Below are 21,101 nucleotides of genomic sequence, written 5' to 3'. Positions count from 1 at the left end.
CTGCGACCGGCCGCCATGTCCAACGTCGACGTTGATCTGGGAGACCTCTTGGCCAAGGTACTCCCCACCGACGTGAAGCTCACTATTCGCCATGTCTCGTCAGTGCCGACTCGCTGTGTAGCGCTCTTTGCGCCACCCCCGGGCGAGGAGCCGGAGTCCACCTTCTGTGAGAACCATTTCCTGTCCGTCTCCATTGCTGCCGACGCCAATGCCGACCAGAACGCGCCCCCCCGGTCGTCATCGGAGCTCATCGTCTTTGGCATCGAGGTCCTGGTCTACAGCACCGCGCACCTCACCACCATCTTCGTCTCCAAAGCCGACTCTACAGGCCATCTGCACCTTCTCCGGAACGCACCCAAGATCTCGCTCCTGCGCCGCGTCTCGAACACCTTCCTCTCCTTCCTCGTACAGACCCGCCAGCGCCCGGGTGTCCGCCTCGTTGTGTCACTATTCGCCCGCGCCCAGAACCAATACCTTTTCCCCGGGAGCATAGAGAACGCGGAGAAACACGTGCTCGACGACCGCGGACTGATAAAATGGTGGTGTCGCGTCGTGGACCCCATCCTGCGCGAATACGAGCCCGAGTCGCGTTCCCACGAGAAGGGGCTCCTCGATCGCACCATGGAATCCTCGCGCAGCTCGGCCACCGCGTTCCTGATCGTACCCAGCTGCGACCGCTTCGAGACCCGAAGCTTTTTCCCGCCCAGCGCGAAGACCGATGACACGGATCGTCCGCGCTGGCTGAACAGCTACCCGCTCCGTCAGCTGTGCGATAACCCCGAGGCGCCGCCGCGCTGCTTGATCCCGCGCTTTCCAGATGATCCGAAGACGCGGTTCCTGGTGGACTTAGACGACGAGCTCCCCGGGAAAAAGGAACGAGAGGCCTCCGGGCAGTGGAGGAGCGTGCGCTCGCTCGAGCAGTTCTGGGAGATGATGTCCTTCCGACAGGAGTGTTCGGCGGGTCGATTGGTGGGATTCCTCTGGTTGGTGATCAATCCGCCGGGGCTGGTGAATTCGGTGCAAATGACCAGCTCCAGATTGGTGCATCGGCCGACGGAGAAGGAGGTTTCGTCAGATGCGGCTCCCAGGGCTTCATCATCATCCGACAAGCCCACCGCGACCACAGATCAACCCCCTCAAAACACCACAGCCAACCCACGCTCCGACCTTCCTTCTACGCAGCCGAAGCCCCTCACGCAGCCCACCGATGCCGATGCCTTCTACTGGCCCGACTCCGGCCGCGGCCACGCCGTGCTGAGCGAAGAAGACTACAAGACGGCCATCAACCACCTCCTCGACCAGGACTTCTACAACGAGGAGGTCTCCATCGCCAGCACCAGAGCCTGGAGCGAGAAGGTTGCCTCCGTAGCCGACCAGCTCTGGGTTGGCCGCGAGGTCGTCGGCCGGAACCCTAACGGCAATGCGCCTTTGGCGCCCGTCGTGACGACCACACTCATGGATAGCGGGCTGGTTCGAAAGCGAAAGAAACCCGAACATGGAAATGCGGAGCCGCTCGCTGGGGACTCGCCTGCCGAATCTGGGACTGCTGAGAGTCCTGCTACAACTACAAGCGGTGTTGGTACTCCTACGTCGAACCCGTCTCCGGCAGAAGAGCCAGGACAGCAATCATCCGGGGTGAATGTGCTCCAGGCGAACTTGATTCGAAAGAAGAAAAAGGCTTAGAATTCGGCTTTTCTTTGGTTTATCTGGCTTTGGAAATTTTCTTCTATTTTTTTTATTTTTTTTATTTTTTTTTCATTCTCTTTTTCATTTCCTTCCTTCCTGCATGCAATTGGAGTTTTGAACTTGGAACTGGGTTAGTGGTGCTTTTTCTTTTTCGGGACAAGGGGGGCGAAATTTGAACATTGGCTAGCGAGATTTGCTCTTGTCCATATCCATGGATTTAGTTTTTGGTTTATTACGCATGATTTTGGCTATGGTGGGTTAGTTTTGACCAGGGTATATCTACATCGTCGGCTGCTGAAGGCCAGAACAGAAATACCAGCCTCATCAACATCACTGCCGTACTATCGTACTTCGTACACTATGTCTCTCACCCGATTGCCACTCGAATTGATCCTTATGATCTCTCACTCCATTCGTTGCCAGAGAGACATCAGCCCTTTCATGCGTTCCACCCGGACATTCTACCATCTGGTACACCCCGTTCTATGTCGTTTCAATGCTCGCAACTACCGCAACAGGGCGTTGCTATTTGCAGCCATCAACGGACATACCGACTTAGTGAAGAAACTCTTTTCTGCCGGCGCCAGCCTTGGGGCATCCGACCGGACAAATGATTCTAGCGAATATAAATTGAGGTTGGACGGATCCTTCACCAAACCAGGCAACCCCATCCTCGCAGCTGTCTATCACAGTCACCTTGCAACCGTTAAGGCCCTCCTCAGCGAAAACCGGCCGGGTCAATCATATGTAAAGCCTCAACTGCGTGCAGTTCTTCACTGGGCGCTTCGCTCTCAGAAGATCGAGATCGTCGATTTGATGCTTGCAGAAAGGGCTGATCTAGGCCCACCTGATAATATGGACACTATTTACGAGGAAATATGGATGAAACAAAACAATGCTCTTGGTGTTGCCATCTGTTCGGGCTGCACCAACGAGATCCTCGAGTGACTTTTGCAGAAGGGCGCAGAGGTTTGGGAATATGAGAGACCCCACCCTTGGTACGAAGCGACGGTCCAGCGTGAGGGCCAAATGCTTCAGCTATTGTTCAAGCATGGTCGCCGACCCAAGTCGGACACAGTCCTAGGTGAGATAGCGTTGCGAAGCAACGATCCCAGCGCGCTAGCGCGGATCACAGACCCCGCGAATGGAGGCTTGGATATCCGGATTCATGGCCATCCAGCGTTGTTCACTGCCGTCGAAAAGGGACATTTTGACATGGTTAAGTACTTGATCGCGCGTGGTGCAAACCCGAATCTCCGGTGCGACTACTTCGAATTGAGTGGGCCTTACAGCACGGTCTGGGCGGCGGTGCAGGCCCGACGCATGGATATCTTGGAGTTCCTCGTCACTGAGCAAGGTGTTCGTCCGGATGAACAGGATCTCCAGCAGGCCGTGAAGATGGAATTCGAAGAAGCTGTTGCGTTTTCAACACCACACGACTACAAGGATGTGCCGGAAAAAGAGGACATCCCATCTTACGTGGCGGCGATAAAACGGAAGATGAAAGTGAAGCTAGCGCCTGGCTTTGACATCGTGACACACTCGTCTCTCTGGTGTCCAACCAGTGAAGAAGAATGGTATTTCATGATGCGCCCTGTCCCCCTTGAGTGGCACTAGTGACAGCTCTCTAGAAGAGTCTCTTCGGGCAGCAGTCTGATATGCTCGAGGCAATAGTGAACCTTGCGTTACCGTGCACTATGTACAGTCGATTTTCCCGCTCCAAGGCTCGCTCTAGACCTTATTACTTACCTCGGTACACTCCTGCCAATGTTGAACTTTGGCTCTGGTTAATTAAGTATTGAGAATTGAGGAGTAGTTAGTCCTATAGATCTACCTTGGGTGGGCCATGGGTTATACTTGCCACTACATGAATATTTCGACATGTCCTTTATGAATATGAACATGAACATATCAAGACAGTCACTATATCTGTCTACCATAATCTCAAATAACACATCACAGTCATAGTCGTGAAACAATGTCAACAACCCATAGCAACCTCTTAATAAATATACCGGAAACTAGACAACAGTATTGATTAGCATCTCACACAGCAACGCCCTATTTCGGAAAATAACACCAAAAGAAGACCGGAAAGGGGATTACATTAAAACTTACTTCATATTCTCCCTATCCGTCAAATCCATAAACGCCGTGGAATCCAGATCCCGGCCTTCCAAGCCACCCTCCATCTGAGATTGGATTCGATCGCGCTTCTTGTTCTCCCAGCGAAGTAGCAGCCCGAGGGTGCTGATGATGACAGCCTCGATCAAGTGCGAGACAATCATGGACCAGATGCCGAGCTCATAGGTGGGTCTGTACATGTTGGATTAGTTTTTCTTGCTTGGATTGCTGCTTTTGCTTCAGCATCGAGAGAAAGGAATAGGGTATGACTTACTTTTGAGAATCTTTGAAGAAGAACGGACCCGCGATGTTTCCGGTACAGTAACCGAGGAAAAGAACGGCGTTGGTGACGACTTTCTTAGTGTGGCCTTGTTTTCGTAGTGGTTGGTTAGCGACCTGAGATCTGAGATTAAGGGACTGAGTAAAAAAGATACGTACCGGCAGTATTTGCAATCTGCATACTTAGAATGAGGACAAAGGCGGCGTTGTATGGGCCTGTCAGGTAGTAGCAGATAAGACGGCCGACTTGTCGATCCAGCGGCACAAAACGCAGTCCGAATGTTCCTGCGATGTTCGGGATGAGGAAGATCAGGACGAAGACGCAGCGTCTGTTCTCGAAGCGGTCGTTGAGGTAGACGCAGGCGAGCACGGACAGGCCGATTAAAACGCCGTAGGGGATCTTGTAGGGTTAGTTAACATGTCGTTAGGGGGCGTGGTCTCTCTATATGATGATCAGGGTGGACATACCTGCATGAGAGTGGTTACTAGCGTGGAGTATCCGAATCCTTGGATGATGATTGTTCCAAAATTTGAGATCCCTCCGTTGGGGATGTTGCCTAGACATGTTTTATTAGTATAAGTTTAGCAGGATAAGAGACTCAGAAGCCACTTACAGACAAGACCCAGGGTGAAGAAGAAGTACATCTTGTAATCCAAGAATGCTTCCAGCACTTGACGAGGCTTGAGATGCTTGTTCTCGATACCGGTCTGGTTGTCTCGCAGTCTCTCGACCGCGACCCTGCGCTCCCTCTGATTGAGACCGGGGGCAGAGACCGGGGAATCAGGAAGGAAGATGAACATGACGATTCCCCAAATTGAACACAGGGCACCGCTATAGAAAACCAGTAGAATAAGTGGATTGCCCTGAACAGCTGTGAACGCCGGGTTTCTTACATCACTAAGAACTCGTACTTCCACGACGGAAGGGCGCCCTTGATATGGCCGATGCCATAACCCAACAAGCCACCAAGCGCGATACCAAGTCCATTGGCTGTATACCATAAACCAATGCGGACTGGTTGCTCACGTCGCGTGTACCACATGCTTGTGATGAGCATGAATGCAGGATCCGCGCAGGCCTCCGCTGCTCCTCCCAGAGCTCGGAGAACAGCAAGCGTAGCAAAGTTATGGCATGCTGCTTGGATCATGAGAAAAACGCCCCTGTGGTTTGAGTGGTTAATGGCATGTCATCCTCCAAGAATGGGACCGACCACTTACCACATGAAAATGTTAACTCCCAGATATTTTCCTGTCAATAGAAGGTTAGTCTATGTCTCTTTTGCTTTATGAATAAGGGAATCATTACCAATTGGTAGGCGTTGCATTAGAAAGTTAGTAGGAAATGCCCACGCCAGGAAACCGAAGTAGAATATACTGCTAAGCCAGCTGTATTGTGTACCATGAAGATTAAGATCATCGTTGATACCGAAGATAGCGGCGTAACTCAGAGTTGTCTTGAATACCGCAAACGTCAATCTAAAGAGCCTGTATCGGAAAATATATGGTATAGCACGCACCTTATCGATATAGAAAAAGGCATAGCAAACAGCGAGATAAGGCAAAATCATAAAATCAATCTTCCATAACAGCCTCCTTGCTTCGGCAGGGTCGATAGGCTCATGAAGCTCGTCCGAGTCATGGAAGAGCGCCATGGCCGTATCGCCCTCTTTGGGCTTTGGTGCCTTCCATGCTGCTTCGATGTGGTGGCTTTCACTCTGCGTAGCTATAGGTGTCTCCGGGCCATGTTTGGAGCCTGAAGCTGGCTCTAGGCGAGGACTGCCCATGGTTGACTGTTAGACTGCCTTTTCCTTGAGATCAGTATGTGGAAGACAAGGAGGGTTGAATGCAGTGCTGAGAGACAATAAGTCAACGGGCCGATAGTGCGTTTTAAGGGAAAAGCGAGCACAAAGATTTCGACCGCTCCTTGATGGACCTGGTGGGACAAGCATTTACCGCAAAAGAGATCCGCTGGTAAGATAACTGCAGAATCCTTCCCATCTGTTAAGCTCTTGTCAAGCCGGAAGGAGCTAGAAAGCCACAAGGTTGATCCACCTCCTTCGGCAAGAGCTTGCAACTTTGGGGCTTTCTTGGACGCGGAATAGGATCGACCGTGCCAAGAACATGGTCATTATGGAGTGATGAGGGGCACAAAGCGTCATGAGGATCTCACACTGTCGAGGAATACGCCCAGCATTCTCATAGGACAGCTAACTCCTCATCGTGAGGGTGTCCATCATGGATTGGTTGGTCGCGAACGGGCCATATCTCGGACCAAATCCGAGTCCATCCATAGTTGGGGTTAATTTTTCAAGAGCGACTAGCAGGGTTGAAAGCGCGGTAATAGGTGGGAAATCTTGCGGAAGCGATGTCGATCGAAAAGGATGAGACAAAGCAGACGGGAATGAAGAGACGACGCGGGGGCAGCTAAACCCCCTCCCTCATGTGCGGGGAAATCTGGGGACAATTCCTTAATAATCAATTGCATTAACTGCTAGTTAACTATATGCTCATTCTACCTATCTTAATAGTGTCCCTACAACTAGATCTACTACACCCAATCTGATTCAACTATCTCTTTACGTCCCTCGTGATCTGCATGGAATTCCACCCCTTCTCATCGTCGGTTGTACGCCAGGTAGCGTGCCTATATGAATGACCAATTAGCTCGAACATAGAGATAGATAGAAGAGATCAATCGTTGACTTACCGCTAGAAATATGATGATCAGATTCGACCCAATATAGGCAGCATGGATCCCCAAGTCCCGCCACCGGTTATCAAATTCCATCTCGAAGGTTTGATAAAATTGATCACCGACCTTGAACGCACAGTATTCGCAGGCCCGTGTGGCATTCTCCACTAGGTATCCCACGCCCCCTTTCTCAAAGAACGGTTGCATATATTCCCCGCAGGTTTGGTTGGGAGGCGCCTGGAAGTAATTGTATTCACCGGGACTGCATATGACGGGTCGGTCATGGAGCTCGGTCGTTACCATTCCACCGACGATGCGCGTGAAAGGGTCGAGCTGGTGAAGCCACACTCGCCAGAACTTTGGGATCTGTGGCTTTGGAACCATAACACCACAGAATAGCGAGAACAGAATCGTGATGGGAGGATTGATCTGCGAAGCGATAAAACTGTTGGGCGTCAATGCTGCAATCACCTGGCCAAGGGTGACAGCAAACAGTTCCGTGATGAGGATCATGAAGAATTGGTAGCCAGAACGACTGGAAGCGGATTGGAAACCGGGGATGTAGAAAAGAGGTAGGAAGAAGATGACGGCACAGAAAATGCAATATGGAATCTCAGCCACCACCATAGACAAGGCAAAGGCAAACTCTTTGTATGTCTTCGAGGCGGACTCTCGATAAAACACCAAGCGAGACATTTCGTACCGCGGCTCGACTTGTTGAATAATGATAATCGGGATAATGGTCACGTTGAAGATGATGAAAATCCGATATTGCAACGAAGCACGAGAGTCATCCAGCTGTAAGAAGGCAAGACCGGTAATCACTGCGATGCTCAGGTGAGTGAAGAAGCGAGTAAACCCATATTTACTAGACCGCCAAAACACAATGTTGGTCCGCTTGCAGACGACCTTGATCTGGTGCCACAAGGGCGTTGCATATTCCTTGTGCACAATCTGAGAGCCGCCGGGTTGGTGAGCTTGCTCGACACGACTAGCTTTGATTTCGATGATCTCCTGCTTTACTCGTTCCATCTCTGGGGACGTGCGCCATATCTCACCCCAGTCGCGGTCGCCAATCTGGGGGGTCTGCCCGGCGCCAATAGCGTCAAGCATCCATTCAGCCGGGTTGGTATCGGCAGGACAATCTGCCCCGTGTCGGTGGAAGTAATCTAGCAGAATTTGCGAGTCTTCCCCGATATCGCCAAAGTAAACGCATTCACCCCCTCTCTGCAGCAAAAGTAGACGATCAAAGTTTTCGAAGAGTGCAGAATTTGGTTGATGAATGGTACAGAGAATGGCCTGGCCAGCGGCGGCAAGCTTTCGCAAGAATCGCACAATGTTGAAAGCAGACTGACTGTCTAGTCCCGAGGTCGGTTCGTCTAGAAAGAGAAGTAGTTCCGGTTTGGCAGCGAGCTCAACTCCGATGGTGACTCGCTTCCTTTCTTCAACCGAAAGACCAGTGTCAGGTGTTCCAATGATGGCATCTGCCAAGTTTTCTAATTCAAGGAGTGAGATAATCTCTTCAACATATGCGAACTTCTCCGACTGCGGCGTTTCATACGGCTGACGAAGCTCAGCAGAAAATCGCAATGCTTCTCTTACTGTTTGCATCGACTCATGAACATCCAATTGCTCAGCATAAGACGTCCCTCGCTGAAAAGACGTGGCAGGCGGTGCCCCATCCACCAGTATATCACCCCTAATGACACCGATATTTTTTCGCGCCGCCAAAACGTCCAGTAGCGTCGTCTTCCCGGCTCCTGATGCTCCCATCAACGCTGTCAGCTTTCCGGGTTGTACATACCCGTAGACTGATTTGAGGAGCCGCCGGGTTCCAGAGGGCACAGGAACATCGTAGCAGACGTTTTCCCAGGTCAATACGGATTTGGACGTGATTTCGAGATCGGTCCCCACTGCATCTTGCTCCTTTGAGCGCCGGCTAGCCCAATTTTTCATCAGGTCTTCATTGAGGGCTTTCCTTTGTTTGCTCTCTTTTTGATAGAAAGTGACGGTTCTGCCCCCTTCGTCGAATCGAACCGCTTCTCCAAGGTACAAGTTGGCTCCAAGAAACCCAACAATGAGAGCTATCATGATCCCGAAATTTCGCCAAAGATCACCCTTCATATAGTTGAACGTGGTCCCAATGTAGTTCGCTCCTGGGACAATAGCAGAGCCCGGTTCACCTCCCGCGAGCGTACATGCCTGGCGAGCAATATCATCATAGCCCGGTCCACTGGGAACCAGTGACTCTTGAGTACACGTCATGTTCAGACGACTGAATTCGTTGACCATCAGACTCGCAAAGCCGAGACCAAATGGATTGATGAAATAAATCCACCTCAACCAGACTTGTGCGCTTGCCCATTGGACCAAGTAACCCGAGGTAAGCACGAACAAGGTGATAAGCACGGAGACAAAATTGATCGCGTGATCGAAACCTGGACACATGCAACCGATGGTGCGGAAAAAGACGGTCATATCAATATACCCAATGAAGATGATTAGGACGAAGATGAAAAAGGCTCCTGCATCTAAAGCTAAGCCGCACATGAAGTACACTATTATACTGAATACAAGGATCCTAGCTATGGCAAACGAAGCATCAACTAGAATCTGTGCGATGAACAGGGCACTTGGTCGGTAGAATGTGAATTGGCGATGCTTGTTGACGATTGACCGGCCCATCATGGTGGAAGCAAGCTCGGAGAATGCCTGAAACCCGTTGAAGAGAAGACTCGTGAATAGAAGGCCACCTCTGGTAAAGGCACCTGCGCTTGTCTGGGGCTGATTTAACCAAACAGTACCTAAGACAATAGCTACCCCGGTAGACGTGATCCAAGAGACGGTCAATGCGAATTTATCCTGCCATTTAATCAAGAACTGGCGTTGCATGAGAGCCCATATCTGTAAATAGAATGGGACTGAATACACCGAGGTCTTTGGGGTGAATTTGCGCTTTGCTTCTTGATTAGCCAGCTCGAACTCTTCGTATATGTGTTTTTCCTGTTGAATTTGCGCGCGATACACGTCCATTTCCTGCACGAGTCGTTCATTGTACGCGGAATTATTAAATGCCTCTGCGAGGGCACTTGGGGTTGAGGGGACGTCCTCAGCGCTGCGACCATCTTTGAATTCTCGTTCAAAAAAGTCCGTACAGCCGGTCAGATAATCAGGTGTGGTTTGGCGAGGCTTCTCCTTGAATCCAAGGTCCTCGAAATAAGATCTTGCATCAGCAGCCGGGCCAAAGAAAACTTGGCGGCCTTTGTCAATGACAAGAACTTTGTCAAATTGCTTGTATATATTCTCTGAGGCCTGGTATAGGGAAACAAAAGTCGTGGTCTTATAGATATTGGTCATAATCCGAAGAGATTTGGCAAAGTCGAGTGCAGTCGACGCGTCCAAGCCACGGGTGCTGTTATCCCAGGCCAAAACCGTTGCCGACGTGATCATCATTTCAGCTATGCTAACCCGACGCTTCTCTCCTCCGGAGACCCCACGAATAAACGGATTTCCCACAACGGTATTGGCTGTGTGCTCGATATTGAACATCTTGAGCAGCATGTCGATCACCCTCTCTTTAAAGTCGGCCTTGGACACGCCAAGTGGCCGCTTGCCTGGCGTCTTTGTGTCGAGAGCAAAACCTAGGGTTTGCTTTACTGTGAGAGTTGGCTGATGGACATCGTCCTCCTGGTTGTAGACGGCCTCTCCTCGAAATCTCTTGGAAAAGGTGTCGGCGTCGAATGGGCCGTACAACACCTCCCCATCCACCCCGGTATACCCAAAACGCTGGTTGGTGATTGCCTTGAGGAAAGTTGTGCATCCCGAGCCTGGACGTCCTAACACGAGGACCATCTCCCCGGGGCGCAGGACACCTTTGAAGTCTTTCAGAATCTCAAATTCTTGGCCTTTTTTTCCATAACCCAGTAGGTCGATTAGCAGTCCTGGGACATTGAAGAAATCCATCAACGCGTCGGGAAATGTCTTGATATAGGTTTTGATGCCCCCGAGGCCACGAACCGTAAGGCTGTCCCAAATGACACCTGAAAGAACGATGAATCATAGTATCAATAAATTTGTGACACAATTTGCGCGAGGTCACTCACCAATGTGTTTGTTTTTGATGCCAGCCTCTATCGCAGCGGTCTGGCTGCCGCGCAGGGCAGTTTCAAGATCCCATGGTTCATCGGTGTCAGCCGAAGTTGCTGACCTCTCCACATCCTCGCTCTCTACGAAGACCTTGGACTTTCTTGAGGCCTGTGCTGATAGGCGATGGGCTTGGTGAGAGATGCTAGAGAACTGCCTGTTCAGCTCGGAGAACTCCTGCTCGGCTCTCTGAACGTCAACACCCGACTGATGAGACGAAATTCCCTGGGGGTTAGCGCGTCTGAGCCATTCTCGATCTTGCTCGTAGTTATCCGCCGTGGACAAAGAATCCGTCTCCGAGCCATGTTGGGCTTCCTTTGCCACCGGTTTCTCATCCATGAGCGTGGATCACCGCTACCCCAGTTCCCCGAGTTAGAGAAGAACAGTAAAATGAAGCGTAGGATGAGGAGAGATGAAGAAAGGATGCCAAAGATAACTTGCAAATAGCAAGAATTGTCTGGGTCAGGGCAGCAACACAGCCGATTGATGCATTACAAAGACTTTGGGAGTCAAAGATGTGTTGCGGTCAGGTTCCCCAGGTTTGATTAAGCAAAGCATGCCCAAGAGCTTTAGTGCTGGGGAGGGGACAATCACCGTCTAGACTAGGCACAAAGGGCCAATCCCAGGGCGGAGGACCTTCCGATCCTCCATTTGTGAGGTCTGATATCACCCCGTTAGTCATAGTTAGTCATATTTGGGGGGAAGGATTGGCACAAATGTGGTTAGCAACGTGAAGAGTTTTCATGGGAATTATAGGAAAGGCCCTCAATTAAGAGCTATTAGGCAGCTTTACAGAGTCCAATGCAACCGGGTCCGGCAATGTTTGGCCGGATCCTTGGCCTAGAGAGTGATATTCCATGCTAATAACAAGCCATTTAATTAGTCACTGCATAGCGAGTTGGACTCATCGCGAGTCGGGGACCGAATTTGGGAATAGATCAGGGTCGCAGTGGGCGCCGTGTCAGGATTTAGTGTCACCGTGCCAGGCGCTAACCATTACCCTTTAGCGAAGGGCTATTCTAGTGCGTACTCAGTGTATTCCCGCGGCGACACCAATATTTTGCCTGATACCGCGTGATCTGTCTTTATATTTATAAAAATGCAGATATGATTAAGTTCATATCATTCCTATTTACAAGTATTCATCGTCACTGAGCTCACAATTTTCAGTGTTTTTGTCGAGAATTGCTTCTGACCCATATTGGAGATATTGCAATTATATTTTGAGGCGAGCGACAACGCACTCGATCTCGGATTCCAGATGTTTGGTAGCACTGAGGCTCTGTAGGGTAGACTCAAAGGAAAATTGTCTTACTGTGGGGAAAGGTTTAGGGGTATGATAAGCGTTGATTTGTAGCTCCATAGCCACGCTTGGTTTTATTTCGCGTACATGCGATTTGGCTCTGCTCTCATCATTTATAAAAAATAAACGCGGATTCCCATTGCCTTTCTGCCCTCCGTGGAGAGAATACCAGCCTCTCCGGTGTAGCCCATGAAACTTGGTTCCTTCGAGTCAACTCTGCCTGGAGCTTGGAAATCAGGGGGAAGTCGACCGCCAATAAGCTCCTTGAGCTGTCTCTCAACATATTCGTTGTTGCTTTTGGTAGAAGGAGTGGCCGCAATGCATAGCACCGAAGAGTCTCCTTGACCTTTGTGCTCTGTGTCCACGACGTGACACATATCCGCGTGCCACCAAACAGTAGCTCCAGGCGCAATAGGTGGAAAATCACGAAGTTTCAAATGTGGATGCCACTCTAACGAAAGCATCTGGGAATTGGCTCGAAAGGTTCCCGGAAACCACGGCATATCAGGGTCGAGAGTCCATTTGGTAGGATCCATAATGTCCTTGGGGTCTTCAGGTGCTTTGAAGAATGGACGAAGTAGGACATATGCAATGGACCATTTGACATTAGGGTACAATAGAATGGACCCTTCCCCCGGACTAGTAGTGGTGATAGAAGTCCATCCTTGAAATGCCCAGAAGGTGCCGCAGTGAGCAGTACCAGGGAACAGTCGGGTCTCTGCATCCTTTCGAACAGACAGATCATACATGTTTAAGTTCTCCGGGTGTCCATTCCATACGGCATCATAGCAAGATCGATAGGTTGGATCCGCCCAACGACTTAACCTGCATCGATATGGGGCCCGAGACCTAAAAAGGCCTGATCCGGTGGGCGAACCCTAACAGCATCAGTATAGCTCAAGGGCTCCAGTGGTTCATTGGATGTGTCATCATGCCACAAGTTGATGAGCTCCTGAGTCACCTTAAGCATGTTTGGGTGGGACCGCGCAGCCACTTGCGTAGGAGTATAAAAAAGATTCAAGATTGAAGGAGATTCCGCTGGCCAGCCTAGTGTAGCCAAGTCAATTAATAGGGATCCAAATATAGTTCACGCATATACTCACCTGATACGTTGCTTTGATTATCTGAGGTGTACTTCAAGTCTTTGAACCGTTCCTCCGCCTTTTCCCTGTCAATGACTTCTTTGATCACAAAACAGCCAATATCCTTGAGATTTTGTTTCTGCTCGTGACTCAAGGAGTCTAAGTCCTTGAAATTTATCGCTGGGGTTATCTGCGATCCTCTGTCTTTAATTTCTTGGGTGACCTCCTCGAGTTTCTGACACACTTTGATCCAACTCTTCTGTAGATTTTCGGCACCATAATGCGCAAGAATCGCAGCCTTGATCTTCACCAGATCTTCCTCTGATTCACCCTTTCCAATGGTAAACTCCGGCCACGCAGGCCATCTGTCCAATGCTCCAGTCATGATAACACTTTGATCGATTCTTTGATGGGAAGAAATATTCGTTTCTAGACCGTGTTTGATTGTTGTCTCAATGTTTATCCTTGAAAAGTATAGTGGGCTGTCTTAAAGTACATACATATTAAGCTTATGTAGCCCTTTTGGCCCATCACGAGACATTATTATCTGAACTATGTGCCACGAGATGCTCAGTGAGGGCGTACCCCCACCCCTCGATGTCGGCTATCCCGACCAAATACTGAACCCCCACACAACCTGATTGGCAACGCAAGAGTAACGGAATTTGTATACGGCATTTCATGTCCTCTGAGGCTCGTTGTATGTAGCTTTATCCCCACAAAGCTTTGGAATCGGTCAAGCCGACCGCACGCTCCTCTAATTAGAGCTCCGGGGGGTGGACCTCATATCCCGGCAATTGAATCGTTGTCTCTGTCGCATGGTAGGCACGACAAGAAGGGAGGAGGGACAACGGAGTTTGACAGGAATGAACAACAATGAATATGTGTTATATAGTACACCACTCTCCAGTCAATGAAAACTCCAGGCATCTTGCTTATCACTCGTCTTCCAATTGGGCCTTTGACTATTGAGACTGTCCTCATCCGACAATGGTACTGAAATCGTCAAAATGGCAGATCATGGTACTTATTATGTGCTCCTCAGTAACAAGTACTACTATGAGTTACGATGGTAGTCTCCTGAACGGTCTTAATATCCTGCCATCCTATCAGCATTATTTTGCCTTCAACCCTTCTAGCGCTGCCTTATACACGGCCTCCACTTGGATTGGAACTCTTATTGCGAGTATTTTCTGCGCAAAGATTTCGAATCATGTTGGCCGCAAGAGGGCGTTGCTCTACGGCTCCCTTCTTGCTGTTATTTCTGTGATCATTCAAACCGCCTCGCAAAATGTTGCCATGTATGTGACTTCCAGGATTGTGCTTGGGATTAGTGCCGGTACACAATCAATCGCTTGGCCGGTGGAAATCAAGGGAAAGACGTTGGAAGAAATTGGCGAAATTTTGAATGGGACTTCACTGAGTGGCGAGTTGGACAAACTGCAAAACAGTGAAAAGGGCCTCGATCGAAAGACCTCATTAAGTTAAGGTCGGCTTCTAGTCATACCTGGTATGCGGGAGTCCTCCATAAGGGCGGAATCCATTTTGATCAAAGTGTATCTTCTTCATGGCTCACTTCTATACTGTAAATGAGTCAAATTTAGTTTGAACATATGATTCAATGTTTTTTTAGGTCAATTTCCATCGGACTTCACTGAAGAGTAGAATCATCAAGGTAGCACTAATGAGTTCTTTTCAAACCTTTAGTCTCTCTTCCATGAACTAATATCTGACATTATCCTATATGGATTTTTTGTACAGCTGCTTGTTTAGGAGGAAAGGTTCGCAGGTTTCTCGTCCCTAAATGTGTTTTCTCAAAGGGGGGGGGTTGCTCTCTAGAACAGACACTTGCCGAGATATGGCGGCACCCGATGGTACAAATCGGACATGCCGATGGTTATCTTTATTCACCCATGTATATTTTCGGTCTGAGATAATTGCAGAAATAGGATATTATCCCTCCACCATCTCATGGATCATCAAGATATAACTATAGTGCCTTTTAAAGTATACTTAATGCTCTTTAGAGCTTTAAAGCCTACGTGTCTTGTTTTAGTAATACCTAGCTATACGTATGGCATAGGTGGTACATACTACATACTAATCCCCGTGAATAGCAATAATTGCTCTCTAGGTTAAGGATATTCTTAGCATTATACGTCAGACTGACAACGATTCCATGGCATATGATCTGGGAATCCGTGAAACGGCAATTGATTGAATGACTCATTGATGTAGGGTCGCACTCTTCGCGATAACCCAATTTCCTTATCCAAACTTTTTAAGATTCTTCTCATTTCGAGTTCGTCCATTTTCGGTGATTGAAAGATGGCACTACCGCTACAGGAACTGATCTCCCCACCCCAGGAAGAGATCCCAACCGCAGAAGGATACATCACCGCCACAGAACGAGACATCGCCACCCGAGGAAGAGACTCGAGACAGCTTCATGCGCGCATTGTGAGCGTAGCTGCGAAAGCTCTGGTCGAGAAGAATATCCCCTTCGTGGAGTATGGGGAGCAGATACAGTGGCGCTACGGATACCCTGTGGTCCTTGCGGTAAGCATCAAAGAACCTTTGTGGCATTGACCAGTCGACTCGTCGGGCATTTCTAACGCCTTGAATTCCAGCGCGTGGAGTGGGCGATCCCCAATGAACTATTCTCGCTTGCGTCCAAAATTCCATCAGAACAGGGTTTCCCTGCTGTGCCCACATCTTCAGGAGCTGCTTTTTGGTACGGAGAATGGGATCGAACTTGCACTACCCACAGTCTGGGCGAGTCTTGTCCGGTATATCTCTACCCGCTGTCACTTGTCGGCCTTGAGCTTCAGGACACCTGCAAAGTCACATCCACCTTTGACCGCACGCTCAAGATTCTGACGCCCAAGCCTACCAAATGCATGGTGTCGTTGCTTCGTCTTCTCCTCAACTACCCGCTTGGCGATATCTCCAGACGTCGAGTTAAAATTGATCTATTGGCTTTTATATGCGGTTACGTTTTACGTGAAAAGCCGCTGAATACGAAAGAGGGTGTATACGACAACGGTGAGAGCGACGAAGAGTACCAAAACAAAGCCGGAGAGGCATTGAGGGAAATGGAAACTTGGGATTGGGACGCTGGTAGAAAGGACTATCTGAGCATTGCTGAAACTATGATGCGAGACGCTCGGGTCATTGACCAGTTAACTAGTTGCTGATGAGAAAAGACCACCGCATGTCTGAATCTGTTCTCCGAGACTGTCGATCTATTGACCGGCTCTGAGGACCCAGGTACGTGCTGAAAGAATATCAATTAAAAACGGAGTAAGTTAATGGGAATATCGGTGTTTTTGTTGACTAGGGCAACTTCGCGAATTATAAAGTGAAGTGTTGCTACCGAAAATCGAGCGGCTCTGGATGCCTACTCAGTACACATTCCGAGGAAGAAATATGCATACATACAATTTGAAGATGGAAGCAGGCTAACGGTAGGCAACCCGAGAAAAATGCTACACCGACATTCCAGTGGTTATCAGACAGGGTGAAAGGAAACTAGACTCCCTGAGTCGTAGTGAGTCGCAGTAGTGAAATTCTCTGCGACCTGCATCGGCGGACGGGGGCGCAGTGTCGCGATCATTGGCCCCGAGGCGAAATGGACGCCCGTTTCTCACATGCCATTGCACCTGCAGGCGCATGGCTGCCCGGGAGTCAATTGGAATCATTGTGGATAGTAGTACTCCTTACTCCCCGGACTTGCCCGTGGAAAATCGGTAGTTCCCTCCGCCATGCTTAATTGCGTTTAGCCCAACCCGCTTGGGGTTTTCTCCGCGTGAAACCCACCTGGCCTTCTCCCTTGTCATTGGATCAAGGGGTCTTCGATTGGAAATTAGCACGACCGCTGCAACTGTCTCCTTCACTTCGGACTACCTGCCTCTCGGATTGGTCTCGTCCGGGTTGGAGATGCTTTCGTTCCAACTCGAGAAACCGACCGGTGCAGATTCTGCAGCCTAGAGGTCTTGGACGTCTTAGCACGGGGCTATCGCGGTGACTGGGATAATTGCAGCCTGTGTTGGGTTTTCTTCAAGGCCATTGTCTTGGTCAAGGCTTGCTGCGTGGGATTCTCATTGGGTTTTCCGCCGAAGAAGCTATTCAGATAGCGCCCGAGGGCTGGTTTGATTTATTAAATTATTGATTATTCCACAATCCACGGTCTATCTCACCCGCCCCGTGACCCCGGATTTGATGGGAGCCGCATCTCGCTCATCATTCCTGCCCACTGGGCTCCATTCACCGGGCGGGATGTCGTGGATGGTGTTAGTATTTGCGGAGTAGGTAACGCATACGACAGGAGTGTTCTGATACGCCAGCAGCACACATGGTTTTAGATCGACATCGTTCACGATGACAGGATTTATGGACATGAATGCAATCTGTAGATCACCTCGGTGCGCGGCTGGAATCTCCTGAGTATAGATAGTCAAACACACGGCAGGCAACACACCTCACGTGGATTGTCGTATAACGGTAGTGAATCGTGGCTTGATGCTTCTCATACGTGTTGAATCATTAACACTGCCTACAGGAAATGCCGTGCCATGTTTTCTTTTTCAAATAGATGCTCATGCGTCGACCCTAGTACTGATCATTCCCACATTAGATCAACGTCATCCCATGTCACATTTAGAACGGGTTATTTCTACCCTGTCCTAATTTTGGAACCTGTTGAAATTGCCTCGTCAAATGACCAGACACAAATACAGAATACCACATATGTGTGCGTATCATGCAATCGGTGCGTTCGAGACTCGCCATGGCGATTCTGCCATACCACGCCCCCTAATATCTCGCGATTATAACGGCTCGGATATGATTCAGCATCGCCCCCTCGAATGCAGGAACAGAAAGTTTCAACAAGTCAATCGCGTTAGTACGGATAAGTGCCGGTCAGTTGATGGCAGATGAATCAAAACACATGACTGCGATCAGACACCCGTCTAATTGACCTAGCGTCAGGCCACCCGGTGCAAGAGTTCGGACTACTTGACAGTTTCTAGCAAGCCTTTCCAAGTTTCCCGGCAGACTCTATACTCTATACCTACTCAGTAGACCAAGTACACAGTATGGTTCGAAATAGCACTCCTGTATCCGTACGAAACTGTAGTACACTTGCGAGCGTCTGGCAGGACCCACCCGCTAGTTCCTGTAAGCGCCCACTACGATTGGCTTCATGAACATCATGGCTGGTGAGCAAAACCGACGAAATGCTTGCCCTTCCTTGCGTCTCACGGTCGGAGTCCACCACGCCGATCCGAAGATCTCTGACGTGGGGGGTTCTTAGTCATAAACGAGGAACCACCGAATCAGCGAGCTTGAACAGGGCAGGAAAATGTGTGCGTTGCCTGGCTAGAAATTGGGAATTCCGGGGAGGAAGGGCTGGAAATTGTAGTAAGTCTGGAATCCCCGCATTATGCGCCAGAATCAAGTTATGGCCGTTGAAGAGGGCGAACTGTCAGGGAAAGAAAGGGGGGAAAGGGCACCAAAAAAAGATTGGAGATGGGACACCGGGAGTCTACTTAGGGAAGACGTGGAAAGGTGCATACACCACCTGCCAGGATGGTAGGGTCAGGATGACGATAAAATGATGAAGATACCCTCTAGTTCTGAGAGAGAGAGAGAGAAAGCGAAGGAGTTGGAAGACGAACAACCTGGCCTGGCGTTGCGTCGACCCGGGAAGCCGTGCCCAGATGACGTAAATGCCCATTGGTTCTTTTCGGTTCCCGAGCCACACCGGCCCGTTGCCTGAGGAAAAAAGGATCCTGAAGTCGTGAGATCCGACGGCTTACGGAGTGCCTACTGTAGTAAGAGTAGTTAGTACGGTGCAGACTATAGGGTATAGTTACACGACTAGTCTCGAGACAGAACGTGTTCACTGTGCACAGAACACCAAAGCTGCCCTCCGACCCGCCAATGTCACCCGATTCACTCGTGTGAATTTCCCAAGGCATCCCAGGTATATCACATTCCCAGAGTCACATCGAGTCTGCATTAGCCAGGCGACGGAGAATGACGTACTTTCTGCCCCCCTCCTTCTGCGACAACTCACGCACCAAAGGTTGCCTCTGTTTGGGAGCTTAACATCCACCCTCGACCCACCTTCGACCACTTTGGATAAGGATGAGTGGGTATGTCGCCGTCCTCGACTGATCCTTGATCCTTTTGCTGGGAAACTCTCAGCCCATTTAAACAAAAGGAGGGAAGGCAAATTCGGCCTAACCTTTTTCTCTTCTTTCTTCCCTTTTTCTTTCTTGGTTCGTTCTTCCTTTCATATATCTTGGGCCTTGACTCTCACCACCCATCAACTTCTACTTTTTCTCAACCCCTCATATCTTCTCGCAAAACCTCCCCTACTCCCGATTTCGGCCCAATTCCCAGAAATCATGTCGCGAACAAAGGTTTTATTGGTTGGAGCCGCTGGTGAGACGGGCGGCTCTATCGCAAACGGCCTCTTGGAAAACCCGACCTATGTATGAATCGCCCACTACTATCCTTATTCCTTTTTTTTTTTTTTTTTTCCAAATTCGCCATATCGTGATAATCATTCCTCCGTCTAACTATCTCACAGGAAGTACACGCTTTGGTTCGCCCCCGGTCGGTCCAGAAACCCGCCATCGTCTCTCTCCAGGAGCGAGGAGTCCAGATTCGCCGTTGCGATTTGCGAGGCTCCGAGGAAACCCTCACCGATGTCCTTACCGGTATCGATGTTGTCATCAGTTGTGTCGGTCCGGCCGAGCAACAGGATCAAATCAGCCTCGCCAAAGCGGCGAAGAAGGCCGGCGTGCGACGATTCGTGCCCTGTGCTTTCATCACGGTGGCACCACCGGGAGGCATCATGTGGCTGAGAGATGAGGTAAGTTGCATGATCATCCCAACGAAAATACCCATGGGGTGTCCGACTGACGACTGATTTCTGTTGGGGATTTTAGAAAGAAACGGTTTACAACCACATCAAGCAACTTCAGCTCCCCTACACCATCATCGACGTCGGCTGGTGGTACCAACTCTCCTACCCTCGGCTCGAATCCGGCAGAGCCGACTATGCCATGACCTCCGCCAACAACGAGATCGTCGGAGACGGCAACACGCCCCTTGCTTTGACCGACTTGAGAGACATCGGGCGCTACGTGGCTCTCATCATCGGCGACGACCGCACGTTAAACAAGATGGTCCTGGCCTACAACACCGTGGTCACTCAAAACCAGATCTACGACATGCTGGAAGAAATTAGCGAGGAGAAAATCCAGAGAAATTACGTAAGTCGCGCCGGCGCTCTCAGTGGCGACCGCATTGGCTGACCTTGGCATTCCGGCAGATCCCCGAAGAAACCGTTTACACCCGAGTGCTCGCGGCTCGCCAGTCCAGCGAGACCTACCCCTACGACCCCGTGAAGTTCATCCCTCGATATCTGGCGGAGTACCAGCTGTCCTGGGGCATTCGTGGTGACAACTGCCCGGAATACGCCAAATACCTTGGTTACGTCACTTCGAAGCAATTGTATCCCGACTTCAGGCCGACCGAATTTAGAGAATACCTCGAATCCGTCGTTAGGGGCACCGCGCGGGGAGTGTACCAGGACCGTTACATTTCCAAGGCCCACCAGCGCCAGTTCCCGCGTACCGAATCGAGCGACTCCCTATACACGAGGATATTCCCCCGCACCGAGTCGAGCGATTCTCTCTACATGACCCGGTAGATGACTTTGAGACGACGTGAGATCGAGCTTCAATTTTGCAACTTTTCGGCGCAGTGGTTTTAT

General features: G+C 49.9%; 8 protein-coding genes across 8 annotated transcripts; 5 read left to right on the top strand and 3 right to left on the bottom strand.

Annotated features, from left to right (window-relative positions):
* Positions 1-15: 15 nt before the first annotated feature.
* Positions 16-1,683, top strand: KD926_008814 (H3 histone acetyltransferase RTT109; the record flags this gene model as incomplete). Its single annotated transcript, XM_053093741.1, has 1 exon — positions 16-1,683. The coding sequence occupies one exon, from the start codon at positions 16-18 to the stop codon at positions 1,681-1,683; it is 1,668 nt and encodes a 555-aa protein (XP_052960368.1).
* A 399-nt stretch (positions 1,684-2,082) lies between these two features.
* Positions 2,083-3,303, top strand: KD926_008813 (ankyrin; the record flags this gene model as incomplete). The annotated part of the gene is made up of 2 exons (XM_053093730.1): positions 2,083-2,630; positions 2,673-3,303. 2 exons carry the CDS (start codon positions 2,083-2,085, stop codon positions 3,301-3,303), a joined length of 1,179 nt encoding a protein of 392 aa, XP_052960367.1.
* A 404-nt stretch (positions 3,304-3,707) lies between these two features.
* Positions 3,708-5,873, bottom strand: KD926_008812 (putative MFS allantoate transporter; the record flags this gene model as incomplete). The annotated part of the gene is made up of 10 exons (XM_053093719.1): positions 3,708-3,747; positions 3,805-4,002; positions 4,085-4,178; positions 4,249-4,489; positions 4,558-4,646; positions 4,704-4,921; positions 4,984-5,250; positions 5,308-5,338; positions 5,489-5,543; positions 5,607-5,873. The coding sequence occupies 10 exons, from the start codon at positions 5,871-5,873 to the stop codon at positions 3,708-3,710; spliced, it is 1,500 nt and encodes a 499-aa protein (XP_052960366.1).
* An 830-nt stretch (positions 5,874-6,703) lies between these two features.
* On the bottom strand, positions 6,704-11,263 carry KD926_008811 (putative ABC transporter; the record flags this gene model as incomplete). Its single annotated transcript, XM_053105366.1, has 3 exons — positions 6,704-6,733; positions 6,797-10,821; positions 10,885-11,263. 3 exons carry the CDS (start codon positions 11,261-11,263, stop codon positions 6,704-6,706), a joined length of 4,434 nt encoding a protein of 1,477 aa, XP_052960365.1.
* A 1,077-nt stretch (positions 11,264-12,340) lies between these two features.
* On the bottom strand, positions 12,341-13,694 carry KD926_008810 (uncharacterized protein; the record flags this gene model as incomplete). Its single annotated transcript, XM_053105355.1, has 3 exons — positions 12,341-12,985; positions 13,105-13,274; positions 13,331-13,694. 3 exons carry the CDS (start codon positions 13,692-13,694, stop codon positions 12,341-12,343), a joined length of 1,179 nt encoding a protein of 392 aa, XP_052960364.1.
* Positions 13,695-14,299: 605 nt separating this feature from the next.
* KD926_008809 (uncharacterized protein) lies at positions 14,300-14,797 on the top strand (the record flags this gene model as incomplete). The annotated part of the gene is made up of 1 exon (XM_053105344.1): positions 14,300-14,797. One exon carries the CDS (start codon positions 14,300-14,302, stop codon positions 14,795-14,797), a length of 498 nt encoding a protein of 165 aa, XP_052960363.1.
* An 840-nt stretch (positions 14,798-15,637) lies between these two features.
* On the top strand, positions 15,638-16,506 carry KD926_008808 (uncharacterized protein; the record flags this gene model as incomplete). Its single annotated transcript, XM_053105333.1, has 2 exons — positions 15,638-15,868; positions 15,940-16,506. The coding sequence occupies 2 exons, from the start codon at positions 15,638-15,640 to the stop codon at positions 16,504-16,506; spliced, it is 798 nt and encodes a 265-aa protein (XP_052960362.1).
* Positions 16,507-19,725: 3,219 nt separating this feature from the next.
* On the top strand, positions 19,726-21,038 carry KD926_008807 (aromatic alcohol reductase; the record flags this gene model as incomplete). The annotated part of the gene is made up of 4 exons (XM_053105322.1): positions 19,726-19,812; positions 19,911-20,195; positions 20,272-20,598; positions 20,658-21,038. The coding sequence occupies 4 exons, from the start codon at positions 19,726-19,728 to the stop codon at positions 21,036-21,038; spliced, it is 1,080 nt and encodes a 359-aa protein (XP_052960361.1).
* Between the last annotated feature and the right edge of the window lie 63 nt (positions 21,039-21,101).

The sequence above is a fragment of the Aspergillus affinis genome (assembly GCF_023601865.1).
Source record: "Aspergillus affinis strain CMG 70 chromosome Unknown NODE_5_length_567868_cov_86_340925, whole genome shotgun sequence".
In the NCBI taxonomy this organism is placed as follows: Eukaryota; Fungi; Ascomycota; class Eurotiomycetes; order Eurotiales; family Aspergillaceae; genus Aspergillus; species Aspergillus affinis.
The sequence above is the reverse complement of the archived record's forward strand: the minus strand, read 5'-3'. Positions and strand labels throughout refer to the sequence as shown.